The sequence below is a fragment of the Siniperca chuatsi genome, linkage group LG3 (genome assembly GCF_020085105.1).
Source record: "Siniperca chuatsi isolate FFG_IHB_CAS linkage group LG3, ASM2008510v1, whole genome shotgun sequence".
In the NCBI taxonomy this organism is placed as follows: Eukaryota; Metazoa; Chordata; class Actinopteri; order Centrarchiformes; family Sinipercidae; genus Siniperca; species Siniperca chuatsi.
In genome coordinates this window covers 1,082,875-1,097,570 of record NC_058044.1, presented here as the reverse complement: position 1 = coordinate 1,097,570, position 14,696 = coordinate 1,082,875, and the positions used below count along the sequence as shown (strand labels likewise).

Genomic DNA, 14,696 nt, shown 5'->3' with positions numbered 1-14,696 from the left:
ATATCTGACACACATTTACAGTCAAACTGTCTCTTTCAAATATTTGCTCTGTATTAATTCAATAACAACACCATCAATGTTTGGTGGCTGAATTTAAAGGATCAGTTCACATTTTTCAAGTCTTAATATCTTAATACAAAAGTCTGTATGTAGTTAGTGCGCATGCGCCAGCCCACATGCTGCCTGTTGCCGTAGCTCTGTCTCGTCGTCTTACTTTTTCCAACTTTTAGCTTTCCTTTTCTTCCTTTTCTTCCAAACTTGAGTAACTTGTGTGTAAGTGTAATTTAAACTACGCTCTTTGTGAAAATGAGAGTAGAAAGTGTTTTTGTACTTTTTTTCGCCATGGAACTTCTTCTCCTGCTACTCAGTCAGGGCAACGCTGCAGATCAGCTGTTTGGCCGCATTGTTTATACCAGGGAACAGCTGATCGTGCTGAAGCCGGGCAGCATGGCGCCCAGGACAACCGATGTCCCCACTGAGATCTGGAGGAGGACACACCGAGTATGCAGAGGTGGAACGAAGTGGCGAGGGAAGAGAGAGGGGTGCAGACAAAAGAGACTTAAGAACAAGAGATTTAGGCTGTCTGCCTTCTCTCGTCATGGGCAACGTGAGATCACTGGTAAATAAAATGGACGAGCTAACGGCGTTAGCCCGGTGTCAGACGGAGTTCTGTGAGTGTAGTTTGATGTGCTTCTCTGAGACATGGCTACACCAGGATATCCCGGACCATAACGTCTCCATCAAGGGCTTCCAGACTGTTCGGGCCGACAGGGATCACACCGGGAGCGGTAAGCGGAAAGGCGGCGGGCTTGCTGTTCTAGTTAACAACAGATGGTGTAACCCTGGTCACATCACTATCAAGCAGAGTATCTGTAGCCCGGACATTGAACTGTTAGCTGTGGGACTCCGGCCATATTATCTGCCACGTGAATTCTCACATGCCATTGTTGTGGCTGTTTACATCCCCCCTCATGGACAGGACATTGATGGGCTCACTGAGTGCTTCACTGGTTACATTAACTTCTGTGTGGACTGCAATGTCCCAACTAAGATGGTTCATTGTTATCCAAATAACAAACCGTGGGTAACAAAGGACATCAAGGACATCCTGGGCTATCCAGGCCGACCTGAAGGTGAAAATCAGGGAGGCCAAGGAGAAGTACAGGAGGAACCTGGAGCGGAAACTCCAGCAGAACAACATGAGGGAGGTCTGGAGCGGCATGAAGACCATCACTGGCTTCAGACCGACTGGCAGCAGAGGAGTTGAAGGCAGCGTGGACAGGGCCAACAAACCTGCTCATCCCCCCTCTAACTCAGCTGCTGTCGGCCCTCAAGCTCCTCTGAGTCCACTGCTCCCCCCTCCCCATCAGGCTAACAGCACTCTTCACACTAATGACTCCCCCCTCCTCCACCTGTAACCTCTGCTGTGTGCCTGACTGCTGACCAGGTGAGAGGACAGCTGATGAAACTCCACTCAAACAAGGCTGCAGGCCCCGATGGCGTTAGCCCCGGGTTGCTAAAAGCCTGTGCCCCCCAGCTATGTGGAGTCCTTCAACATGTCTTCGACCTGAGCCTGAGTCTCCAGAGGGTCCCCATTCTGTGGAAGACATCTTGCCTCGTTCCTGTGCCGAAGACGCCACGTCCCAGTGGCTCCAAGGACTACAGACCGGTGGCACTGACCTCCCACATAATGAAGACCCTTGAGAGACTGGTGCTGGAACAGCTGCGGCCCATGGTCAGACCCCTCCTGGACCCCCTTCAGTTCGCCTGCCAGCCCCGGTTGGGAGTTGAGGACGCCATCATCTTCCTGCTTAACCGCATCAACACCCACCTGGACAGGCCGGCGAGCACGGTGAGGGTCATGTTTTTTGACTTCTCCAGTGCTTTCAACATCATCCAGCCAGCCCTGCTGGGTGAGAAGCTGGCAGCGATGCAGGTGCAGGCCCCCCTCGTGTCCTGGATTGTAGACTACCTGACTGGCAGACCACAGCATGTGCGCCTGCAGCACTGTGTGTCAGACAGCGTGGTCAGCAACACTGGGGCCCCTCAGGGGACCGTCCTCTCTCCCTTCCTCTTCACCATCTACACCACAGACTTCAGCTACCACACAGAGTCCTGCCACCTTCAGAAGTTTTCTGATGACTCTGCTGTGGTGGGATGTATCAGCGGTGGTGATGAGTCTGAGTACAGGGCTGTGGTGGGGAACTTTGTCTCATGGTGTGAGCAGAACCATCTGCAGCTCAATGCGACAAAGTCTAAGGAGCTGGTATTAGACCTACGAAGGGCCAAGGCACCAGTGACCCCGGTTTCCATCCAGGGGGTCAGTGTGGACATTGTAGAGGACTACAAGTACCTGGGAGTACACTTAATAAACTGGACTGGGCTAAGAACACTCAAGCTGTTTACAGGAAGGGCCAGAGCCGCCTCTGTTTCCTGAGGAGGCTGAGGTCCTTCAACATCTGCCGGACGATGCTGAGGATGTTTTATGAGTCTGTGGTGGCCAGTGCTGTCCTGTATGCTGTTGCATGCTCATCCCCCCAAAAAGCACCACAGAGCACCACAGGAAGTCAACTCCTCCCTCTAAGTGTCAGTCTGTATGACCCTAATTCACTAAACTGGACATTGATCATTAACATCATCATCGTAATACTCATGTGCAATACTTAGTTTTTGGTTTTTTTCCTATTTACTATTTATTATTCATACCTCCATTACTGCTGTTGCAATACTACTTATTACTTATATTATTACATTGCATTTATACTGTATTATCATCATCAACCGGTAAACCCACTTGGTACCTCACACTTATTTTATTTTATACTTATACCCATTTGGTACTTAATTTATTTTCTGACCTGTTTTATAGTTTTTATAGTGTATTGTATTAAATATTTTTTGCTAGTACTTCTCCTGTGTGCACTGACGTAAAGACGAGCTTCTGTAACAAAGAGTTTCCCTTCGGGGATCAATAAAGTATTTCTGATTTCTGATTCTGATTCTGACAGAGTGGTTGGTGGCTGTAATCACTCCTCCTGTCCACACTGACTGTGAAGTGATGCCTTCCTAACACGACTACACTGTAAGAAATGGAGGGCAAAATCCACAGTCCTCATTCTGTGTAAAAATGACTTGATGAAGGTGATATGAGGCTTCAGCAGTCTGAGTTACACAAATCAAGTGTTGATCTACAAAGTTACAGTCTGTTTTAGAACAAAGTTCCCTCTTTGTGTTTCTGTACCTCCACTGCAGCTCAACAAGGAAATTTCATTTTAATTCAAACATGTTTTTGGTCATGAATGTGTTGAATTTACTGTGTTAGTAAAGGGAGAGAAAAGTTATTCCATAATATTATATTTGAAGGTGTCACAGGAAAAAAATGTGGAAAAATCAGGGGGCTGAAACTTTGTGAAGGCGCTGTGTTTTTAAGTCTAGAAACATGAAACCAGTCAGTATATGTCTGTTTTTATAGAACAACTCCATTAAAGAGTGAAGACTTGTTTGGACAACTGAAAACAATGTTTGACGTTGACACTGGGGTGAAATCAGCCGGCGAGCAATAGGACCCAAATGCAGACAGTTGAGGCAGACAGCGTCAGTTCAGTGGTTTCATTGAGAAATGGAGGTACATAGGCTTACAGAGTAATGAGACTGGCAATGGTCGAAACCAGGAAGGCAGTCTAATCAGGCGAACACATCCAGAGGGTAGGAAAGATCAAAAAAGATCATGCAGAGGTACAAAACACGCAGGTAACAGGTTTAGGTCTCAGATACCAACTAACAGAATCCAGAGGCTAGAAAGCAAAAGGCATGAGACACAGTCCAACTTTAATGAAGTGGCAAGGGAACAATAGAAGTGGACCGGTAAATGTAGAGTGACTAATGATGACGCAGGAACAGGTGTGTAGATGGGCGGGGCAGTCAGGTGATGGGGAAAGGAGGGAAAGTCCGAGGGCACATGGTGGATGGATGGAAAATGGCATAAAGTGGCCTTAGGACTGAGGACTGTGGCTGGAGAAGAGGGACAGAGAGACCGAATGAACGAAAACAGAACTGAGGGCTTATGTAACACAGAATAGCTTAAATTTCTAATTCCTGTCCCATTTTTTCACAATTGAGAATGACTTCCGGATGGGAGCCGAAACGTCTTGATTCTGAAAATAGTGTCCAGATGACTACGACTGAAACCTTTTCTATGATAGAACACTCCTGGACGAATGAGGGACTACACCGTCCTATAGACCAAGCTCCAACCTTCCTGTTATTAGTAAAATCCTTGAAAAGGTTGTCTACAAACAACTGCAAAGATACCTAACCCTCCACAACCTGTATGATTCGTACCAGTCAGGTGTTAGGCTCTTGCAAAATAACCAAAGATCTTAAAATCAGCAGCGATGCAAACAAACTTTCCATTCTTTTATTATTAGACCTGAGTGCTGCTTTCGACACTGTTGATCACGACAGGCTACCAAATAGACTTTATTGGCTTATCTGGACCTGTTCTCCAGTGGCTCTCAACATATTTAAAAGACGTTCTCAGTATCTCTTGGCAACTTCACATCTGAAGAAGGCAACATTTTCTGTGGGGTTCCACAATGGTCAGTTCTGGGTCCACTGCTATTCAATCTGTACATGCTCCCTCTTGGTACCATTATACAGAATCACAACGTATCCTACTATTCCTATGCTGATGATACACAGCTGTATGTCTCACTGTCCTTAGACAACCTCAGTGCTGTAAATGAGCTTGTCAGATGTATTGATGACCAGCCACTGGATGTCTGAAAACCTTCTACAACTTAGCAAAGAAAAATTTTTAATTCAGATAGAAGGCCCAAAATTACAAAGGCAGGAGTCTGTATCCATCTTATCATCATTTTCTCTAAAGCACAGTGAGCATGTCAGAAACCTGGGCTTTATTACAGATGCCAAACTTAACTTCCAGCATCACATCACCACTATTACGAAGACAGCTTTCTACCATTTAAAAAACATTTCCAAACTTAGGAGCTTCCTGTCCCAGTCTGACTCTGAAAAATGGGTCCATGCACTTATCTCCAGCAGGAGATATGATTTTGGTAGTTAGGGTAGGAGTAAGAAACGTGTAATGCTAAGCATTTACTCTGAATACATCTGTTGTTCAGTGATCGCTGTGTAGATTCAAATGTTCAGTCTGTCTAGAATAATTTGAATGTTTGAAACAGACCAAAGTGCAACACACACCTGGAGTAGTCAGGGTACAGTGCTGCCCGACAGAGGCAGATACAGCACTCTGCTTTCAGATAATCTTCAAGGGAATTAAAGGGGGAAAACAAACAAAATGTGTTCTTTCAGCTTTTTAAGAAAGTAATGCTAGGTGTCTGAACTATTAATATTTTTTATTAAAATAAATATAATCATTTATTTACAATTGAATATCTTTAAATATGTGATTTAGTTTGAACACACCAAATCACATAAATTCCATTGAAAAGCTGAGATGGCATCTGCTGAATGTGTGTTAACCTAACAGAGTAAAGTGCTGCCAGTGCCCCCTACAGGCTGCTGTGTTCATTACAGCCGCAACATGAACACACATCCCCATGATTTATCTGTTCTTACAGTTTCACAATCAGTGAATCTAAACATGCAAAGTTTGTCCAGAGGGTGGCGCCAAAAAGTGACACTAGAACACACCGCACCGACTACAGCCAACAGCCAACTAGTACGTACGTTCTGAGCCTGCGCGAGAGGTAAGACGAGGGCCAACGGTGCAGAACACACCTCAAAAAGTAGGGCTACAGACCCCCAATGACGGCCCGACTGTTGGCCCAGTGTGTCAGGGCCTTTGAGGGTTCATCCTCTGAAGAGCAGAAAGGAGACCAGGACATTTACAGACAACCTGCCTGTTATGTGTAGAAAATATGTCCTGATGGTGGCGCTAAATGAAAGGTTAAGTGGTAACTTAGGTTAAGAGAAGTTCACACTGCGGGGAGCATAAATACAGTCTCAAAACAAACACTTATTAATTTTCAATTATTTCTGCAGTCTCAAAAATGTTCTAAAATTAAGTGAGTTATAAAGTCTTACATTACAAAACAAATCACATTTTACATCCTGGTTCAATTTCCTAATCTGATCTTTCTTGTTTAGAAACTTATAAAAATATAAAAGCAGCCACCCTATCTTTAATCAGCTGAGAGTAAAACAAGAATACTTAACTCAACTATTTTATTACAGGAAAAACATAACAAAGGTACCCCAGTATAGATGCTCAGAGGAGGCAGAGATAAGAAGAGTGTGCACATTTCCTCCAAACCAGGAAGCTACAACATGTGAGTGTGGACAAAATAATAGAAACCCTCATAAACAGCTGAGCAGTAAAAACCAGTTTGATGAAGAATCTAAATATTTTTTGTGACGGCTGGTCAGCTGGTCAGCAGTGAAGCCTAAACTCATTCACTGTTCAGTATGACATTCAGCAACAACATCCAGTAGAAATGTGGAGCTCAGTATCTTTTAGTCTTATCGTCTCGGTCTGACTCTATTTAAACTGATGTGGATTCTCTTTTAATCTGAACCTGAACTACTGCAGAGCTTCAGATGAGCATCATTAACTCCCTTTGTGTTTACATCTTTGCAGATTTTTGGATGGTCGACATTTAACAAAACCTTTCCAACTCCACAGCTGTCTGGTTTACATGTTGTATCTTGTTAGAAAACCAGCTAGTCAGCAGTCCAGCCTGCAGTCAGCTGGTGTAGCTGACAGAGTTAGGACAGAGCTCAAACCAACAACCCCACTATGAGTTCAGGACTTTAGAGATGCTGTGTTCAGTCAGCGATTGTTGGTCAACAAATACAGTGGTGTGAAAAAGTGCTTGCCCCCTTCCTGATTTTCTTTTTTTGCATGTTTGTCACACTTGTCACATGTTTCAGATCATCAAACAAATTTAAATATTAGTCAAAGATAACACAAGTAAACACAAAATGCAGTTTTTAAATGAAGGTTGCTATTATTAAGGGAAAACAAAATCCAAACCTACATGGCCCTGTGTGAAATAGTGATTGCCCCTAAACCTAATAACTGGTTGGGCCACCCTTAGCAGCAACAACTGCAATCAAGCGTTTGTAATGAGTCATCTCTCGTGACCACTTAGGGGTCCCTGACGCGCACACAGGGTTTTAAAATATTAAAGCTTAATGTTTGAAAAAGAGAAATTAATTTAGACACCTGATACAATACAAACTGACAACACATGCAAGAAAAATTTAAGAAACATAACAACTAACAGGTATGTGAGAAAATAAAGTATAGAAACTGAAAAAAGTAGAGCTTGTAGATTTTGGGAATTATTACATATATTCTTTCTTCTAATATTTCATCACTATTCTTCTTTATTTTATTCTATGTGCTATTTAATTATTCATATTTTGTTTTGTTTTTTGTGGAGACTTTTTGTCTTTTTTAATTTCTTTTCAAACAGTTTCCCCTGTTTGCCTGAATGAAGCTTGTTTGTTGCAATCGGTTCGTTTTTGTGTCAGAGTTTGTTTTTCGGACATTAATCAGAGACGGGAAGGCAGCACGAGGCGTCATGTGACTCACAGGAGAGCGGAAGCAGAGGGAGGACAGCAATAAAATGAACTGCTCAGATACAGGCTGCAGTGACGTCACCAAACGACACTGCTCCAGTACTGACCGCTTTAATCTTCATCAGGTTCACGAGAGCTCAGGAAGAGGATGATGAGCTGCTGTTTCTAGATACTTCATGTTCATTTGAAGGCTGACAGAAGCATAAAGACCACAGTGTACAAGAAACCCACTCACACAGACCAATATAGCAATCTGAACTCCACCAACATCTACAACAGAAAAGATCAGCTGCGAGGACCCTCCTACACTCCCGGGGCTCAGCAGGTGATGTGGAAACCTGAAGCCTCCAGCTCACATGAGAATGGACGTAGGAGACATCTTTTGTCCAACACATTTGCATATTCACAGATTTTTCAATAAAGGAGAACAATGTGGAAAAACTCTATCAGACAGAAAATATTCAAAGCAGATTTATTTTTATGTGTTTTAGAAAATGTCTGGAGGGGATCTTTTAATGTGGACTCAGTCTGGTCTGTCTCCTGTTTGCATCACCCAAAGCATGATGGGAAGTGTGGTACTAACAACTCTGAACTTATTCAACCCAAATGGAGATTTAAAACAGCTGGAGTGACTAAATACATATAATTCTATCTTTTATGTTATTAGTTTTATGTTCCCTACTATCAGTCCGTTTGTTGAGAGTATAAAGACTCAGAATGTCGCATCAACATGGTTCTTATATCCCTGAACACTGACACTCCCATCCATCCATTCACATACAGACATTTACTAGAAATGTACTGGAAATAACTCAAATAAAAAAACATTTCAACCTTTAATGATCAACAACATTAATAATAATAATAACTCATCCTATTTACAAAAACTGTGGAATCATATTTCTACAAAGTAAAATGATTGGTACATTTGTCTGAAAAAAACATTCATATTTTTACATTCTTAAGTGTGCGTGGATCAGGACCTGATTTTATTGATAATAGATACTGTACTTATTTGTGTGAAAGAAAAGTAAAGAAAACCTAAAACTAACATCTTTATACCTTTACCCCACAAATCTGAATGAAAACATTTAAAAGGTGTTTCGAGGTATTTCAAATCACAGACATGCAGCGCATTTAACGAAAAAGAGAAGATGTGCTCTTATGATTCTGAGTTAGTATGACTTACAGAAAGATGGTGTGTTTGTCAGCAGTGTGAGTGTTTCTCTACACAGGACTGACTCTCTCTCCTACAGTGAACACAGACACTGAAGAACCAGACCTGTTAGACGACCAGAAACCAAAGCCAGGATAAAGAGGTTCAGTGAATGTGGTGTTGAAGGTGTGGAGGTGGATCAGTGTGTCAGAGGAGACTCTGTAGAAGGACAGAGTGCCAGCAGGACAGTCCACATACACTGCTACTCTGTTAGAGAGGAGGAGGAGGAGGAGGAGGAGGAGGAGGAGGAGGAGGAGGAGAGGACTGTTCTTCTGTTATTGTGCCAGACAGAGTAACCATCATCATCAGAGCACCTCAGATTCCAGGACTGATTATTTCCTCCAAACCTGCAGTCAGCACTGTCTCCTGTCCTTCTGATTCCTCTGTAACTCACTGATATAAAAACTCCTCCTCTCCACTTGACCTCCCAGTAACAGCGACCAGTCAGACCATTTCTACACAGCAGCTGAGGCCAGCTGTTAAACCTCTCTGGATGATCAGGATATGGCTGATACTCACTCACTATTGTCACCTTCCTTTTGTTGTCAGACAGTTTGAGGTTTTTGTGTACTGTGTTTGTGTCCAGTGTGAGTTCACAGGCATCTGATGGAGAGAACAAGACACAGTACAGCAGCAGTTTATCATCTAACACAGCTGATGGGTTTATTTGTTGCTTTATTAACAGACTGACTGTTAATTAGATCAAAACTTCAGAGTGACTCATCTTTTTGGATCTTCTTTCAAACTGAGAATTGAATGCAGATACACAAGCTTTTGATTTAAACTACTTTAACATGTGCTGCCTTGTTTTCATGAATCAAAGTGAACACACACTTACACTTCCTCAGACCAGGTTTCAGCCTCTGCTCTCCACCATGTTCCACCCTGGAGGAAGAAACAGAGTCAGGATGAACCTTCAGAAGCTTCCTCATCAATGATCTTCATAAACCTTCACTCAGATCCACCATTAAGACAAAACAGCTGCGTTTATAAAACACATTTCATACACAGACTCATTTAACTTTACATAAAATATTCAGAAGAAAACAATCAAATAATAAAAAGTCAAAAAAAAAAAACATCCAAAAAACTGGAGGTAGTAAAATACTGAAAGGAAAAAAGATAAAAATATAATTTATAGTGTCGATGGTCCTAATGTTCCTCTGTTTCTGTTTGTTTCACCCTGTTGGTTTCTCCTCCTGTGTGTGTGTGTGTGTGTGTGGGGTGTGGCCTCTGAGGAACTGCCAATCAACATCTGACACACCTGCTCTCCATCCACAATCACACCTGACAGCATATCTGCCCGGCTCTTCTCACCAGTCTTCACCGAGCAATGGGAGATTTGGAGAACAGAAAAATATGTTTTGAAGAGAAATTATTCACAAGCAAAAAAAATAATTTCGTTTGAGCAAAAAATCTATTCTGTGCTCAATAAATGTATTTGCATGTTTGCTGTTATCCATATTAAGGTGCAATAATAAGCCCTCTCACTCAGTTTTACTCATATGCCCTCAAATTCTTGCTCGGTGCACTGGAAGACTGCTGCACACTCGCTCACATCGTCTCTCTCAGCCTCTACGCCAGTTCATGGAGCTTCTCTCTGCTGCTTTGGTGCTACGGAAACAAAGATGTGAGTCGCTCTCCTCCTGGGCCTGTCTACTTCGTAGTGCCGGTTAGCATCATAGCTAGGCTAGCAGGTTAGCGTTTAGCAGAGGCCTGGAATGGCCAACCAGAGGAACAGTAGGGCGGGTCATGCCTTTGCCATAGTGGGATTTGCAAATTTGAGATGAAACAGCCAACGAGAGTTTACCTTCTCCAATTGGTTGATTTTGTTGCACATTGTAAGGCTGTCAAGCACAGAGGTTGAGAAAGAGATAGAGAGAATGTTGTCTTCAAAATATAATTTATGTGCTTTAAAATATATTTTTCTCTGCTCCAAATGTCCCATTGCTCGCTCAGGAATGAGGCACAAATATAATGCCATAACATGGGAGGGATCCCTCTTCAGGACGGACAGACAGGAAATAGATGTCGTGTGGACAGAATAGACAATCATCAGTATTAAGTGTTGAATAAAGTCTCAGATCTTCTCAGCCTGATAATCAGAACATGAAGGTCCATTTTACTTCTCTTCATTGTTCAGTTTGACGTCGTGTTCATGTCAGCTGTTTTCTGTTTGGGAGGGAGGTTATTTTGCTCTGACCAATCAGCAGTGACTGACTTAACTTTCCCGGTGATGTCATTTGCAGTGGACAAAGAAGCTGTGGTAGAGGTTGTAGGAGCAGTTAACTTTTTAACGTTTGTTGTGTTGATCAAACAAATATGTTGATTTAACCTGTAGAGCTGAAAACAGCTCAGGGTTCATACTGGAGCAGAAGCTCACTGATAAGCTTTAAGGACCTTTCAAACAACGCGATTTGTGCTGCGCTCACCGCTGGCCTTGAGCACTTTGCTCGATGTAACGAAAAGCTGTCATAGCGCGGTGCAAACCATTGGAAATAATGGGAGTGCAATGGTGCCTTTGTGCATTGTGCACTTCCACACACACAAAATCCCACTACTGCAAGTTTCAGTTAGAAACATAAATGACTGATTAATTGATTGAATAAGAACATTTTTCCTACAAGAGACCTGACATTTAATATAGCGAAGTGACTGGAGTGGAAAATAGATCAAACATGATAAGTTTCCAAGGACAAGAATGAACTTTGAACCTCTTGATAAGTTTGCATCATGGTTTATAAACACTTGACTATTTGTCAAAAAGAACGTGTGTTGTAGGCATTAATAAGTGATCAACACCAGATCCTGGTCTGATATTAGTCAGGAGGTCAGTCTCAGAGGGGACAGGGACTCTCAGCACATCAGTTACTGTCTTCACTGTTATCAGCAGTGCTGCTGGTTCAGACTGTGAACCAACAGTCCTCAGCTTGTAAGTGTGACAGAGAAACAGTGTGTGAGCTCTTGTTGTCTGTTCATACCTGAGAGTGTCCAGTCTCCAGTGCGGATCCTCCAGTCCAGCAGACAGCAGCTTCACTCCTGAGTCTCCTGGATGATTGTAGCTCAGGTCCAGCTCTCCCAGATGGGAGGGGTTGGACCTCAGAGCTGAGGCCAGAGAAGTACAGCCTTCCTCTGTGATCAGACAGCCTGACAGCCTGGAGACACACACACACACACACACACACACACACAGTACGGCATGTCATATATTTAACCTATTTTAATTATTAAAATTAGCTAAATGTTACATTTTATAATCAGTCCACTACTTTTAAATTCATTGTTACTAAAAAGTCCATAAGCAAAGTATTTAAACTTAAATCTGCATTAATTTATTTTTGGCCGATCAGGGGCACAACATGCTGTAAAACACAACACTGACATATTAACACCTCGTGAAGTTGATATTGCGAATATTTAGCAAACAGTTGCCTTGTTCTGCAGAGACCTGCCAAAGCTAGCACAGAGGAGAAGAAGTAAAAGGTGAATATTTCTTCATCATTGAGGGCAGACAGCATCTCTGCGAGATTTAAAAAAAACTTTTAAGATGCAGCCACCTGCAAAGGAACGCTCTGTGACTGAATCACACAGTGATGCTGGGCAGGTAGTGTACAGTGGGTTAATCAGAGCTTGTTTGATGAAAACAGCTGCCTGCTGCTGCTGAAAAAGGTGCTGATGAGAGCCTTGAGACTGAATCTAAACTGTAAAGTTGTGGATTGTAAACAAAACAATGAGCTGAAAGCTTCAATGGTCCTAGGAGGTAGTGCAAACTCATGTGATAATTCTCCGTGGGTGTGTCGCTATGAACAACACCTGTCATATTGCACATAATAATTTAATCCATTGCTGATATTAGAACATTAATTAGAACAGTTTAATAATGTTTTTTCTTACCTTTGCTGCAGAATTAAAATTAATTATGAATCTTCATAACCAGAAGTTCATGGACAAAATTGGTACTGCAGTGTTGCTGCAACTGTGTATTCTACACAGGTTAATCCTTTAGATGCTAGGTATCTTTTTTATAGACATTGACAATGTATAAGTATGTCAAGCAATATTTAAATGGTCATCTGTTAAACCAAAGCTGAATCTTGACCTGACAGTCTCAAGTTTATAGTGTGGACTCTCCAGGTCAGCAGAGAGCAACTTCTAAAGATGTGATCTGACAAAAAACAATCATCTATCCACCTCCACTACCACTGCCGAACACCTCCTCTCAGTGCGAGCAGTGAAGTTCAGGCGATTAGGAATGATGGTGCACATAAATGAGTATTCAGTTTAGCATCTTCTCATATTATGTTACTAAGCATCAAAGCTCAGTATCAACCCTGTGTCTATCGCATAGCATTAAAAACCTTAATGACCCTCCCAACCACATACATCCATGAAGCGTTTCTCCACTGTGTCAGCCACAAAACATTTAAACTGCATATTTGAATGAGGAACAACAATGTGAAAAACCCACATCAGACAGAAAATGTTATTCTAAGGAGATCATTTTTCAAAACATGTGAGGAGATGATCTTTTAAAGTAGACGCTGTGCAGTCTAAACCTCACTCCCACCCACCCCATGAAACCACTCGTTGCTAGCTAGCCGGTCCCAAATCCAAAAAGTTATAGAACCCCTACCCATAAGGCATTTAATGTTTGTACAACACAGTGTTACACAAAAGCATCACAGTGTGATCTGACCTGAGAGTCTCCAGTGTACAGTGTGGACTCTCCAGTCCAGCAGAGAGCAGTTTCAGTCCTGAATCCTGCAGGTCGTTGTTACTCAGGTCCAGCTCTCTCAGACTAGAGGACCGGGAGCTGAGAACTGAGGACAAAGTGTCAAAGCTTCTCTCTGACAGATTACAGCCACCCAGCCTGAAGGAGAGTTAGTGAAAAAGACAAACATTGACACCGTTTCTATTGTCTACAACGTGAGAAACACATTTCTATGGTTGTCCTCTCTGACTCAATGAGTTTAACATTCAAGCATTAGGGTCTCAGGAGACGAGAACTATTTTTTATTGTGAATATTACTGGAACCAAACAGCAATTTATCAAAATATATAAAACACAATCTTATTTCTGTGATCACAATAATTTAAAGAAATTAATTTTAGACTTAAATGCACTACACTGTATTCCCCCCCTACATTCCTACATCTTCCTGTTTTCACCTGTGGAGGTACAGTAATACTGAAGAAACAATTTGAAAGAATGTTCAATTCATCAACTAAACAGTCAGTTAACTAGATCTTCTCACTTTACTGAGACTTTAATTAGTTCTGAACGCTCTGTGACTGAATCACACAGTATGGTTGTCACAGTCTGTCTTGTTCTCTCCAGCCACTCCCCTTCACTCTGCACTCCCTCACCTGAGCACTAATGCAAAGTACCTGTCACCTCGTACACACCTGCAATCAATTAGCACTCCACTCACCTATAATACCCAGCTCCTCACCACAGTCTGTGTCCGGTCTCGTTCATGACTAAGGATAGGACGTTAGTTCCCCTAAAGTCATTAAACGTCTTGGACTCCCGTTTCCTGAACTAACTGCTAGTCTCCAGTACCCAGTACCTCGTCTCCGGCTCCTTCGTGTTCCTGTTCTCCGTGTATGTGTCACTCCAGCTCCAGTCCCCGTGTGTCTCCAGTCCTCCGTGAGTCTACCAGCCATCGGTACCCAGTGCCTCTTCTCCGGCTCCTTCGTGCCCTTGTACTCCGTGTGTGACACTTCAGCTCCAGTCCCCGTGTGTCTCAACGTTCACTTTCATCGTACTTGTGCTGCAATAAAATATATCATACACTTCCTTGTGTCTCCAGCCAGTTCTGTCCGTAAAAGAAGACCGGACCTCACACTACTACTATGACCGATACCACTCCGGATTCTTTTCTCCACCTGTGCGCTCTGGCGAAGCGCT

At 42.7% G+C, this 14,696-nt stretch overlaps 3 protein-coding genes across 6 annotated transcripts in view; all 3 read right to left on the bottom strand.

The window, feature by feature from the left end:
• LOC122873026 (NACHT, LRR and PYD domains-containing protein 12-like) overlaps nucleotides 1–14,696 on the bottom strand; it is a 657,912-nt gene that overhangs the window by 409,515 nt on the left and 233,701 nt on the right. Inside the window, exon 13 of the mRNA XM_044189262.1 lies at nucleotides 13,482–13,655. Coding sequence (XP_044045197.1) covers nucleotides 13,482–13,655 — 174 coding nt within the window. The remainder of the gene's footprint in view (nucleotides 1–13,481; nucleotides 13,656–14,696) is intronic.
• The window catches only part of LOC122873083 (E3 ubiquitin-protein ligase Midline-1-like), a 243,179-nt gene that overhangs the window by 18,205 nt on the left and 210,278 nt on the right, over nucleotides 1–14,696 (bottom strand). The gene's annotated exons all lie outside the window — the stretch shown is intronic.
• Nucleotides 1–14,696, bottom strand: part of LOC122873028 (NACHT, LRR and PYD domains-containing protein 12-like) — a 1,034,258-nt gene that overhangs the window by 983,218 nt on the left and 36,344 nt on the right. The gene's annotated exons all lie outside the window — the stretch shown is intronic.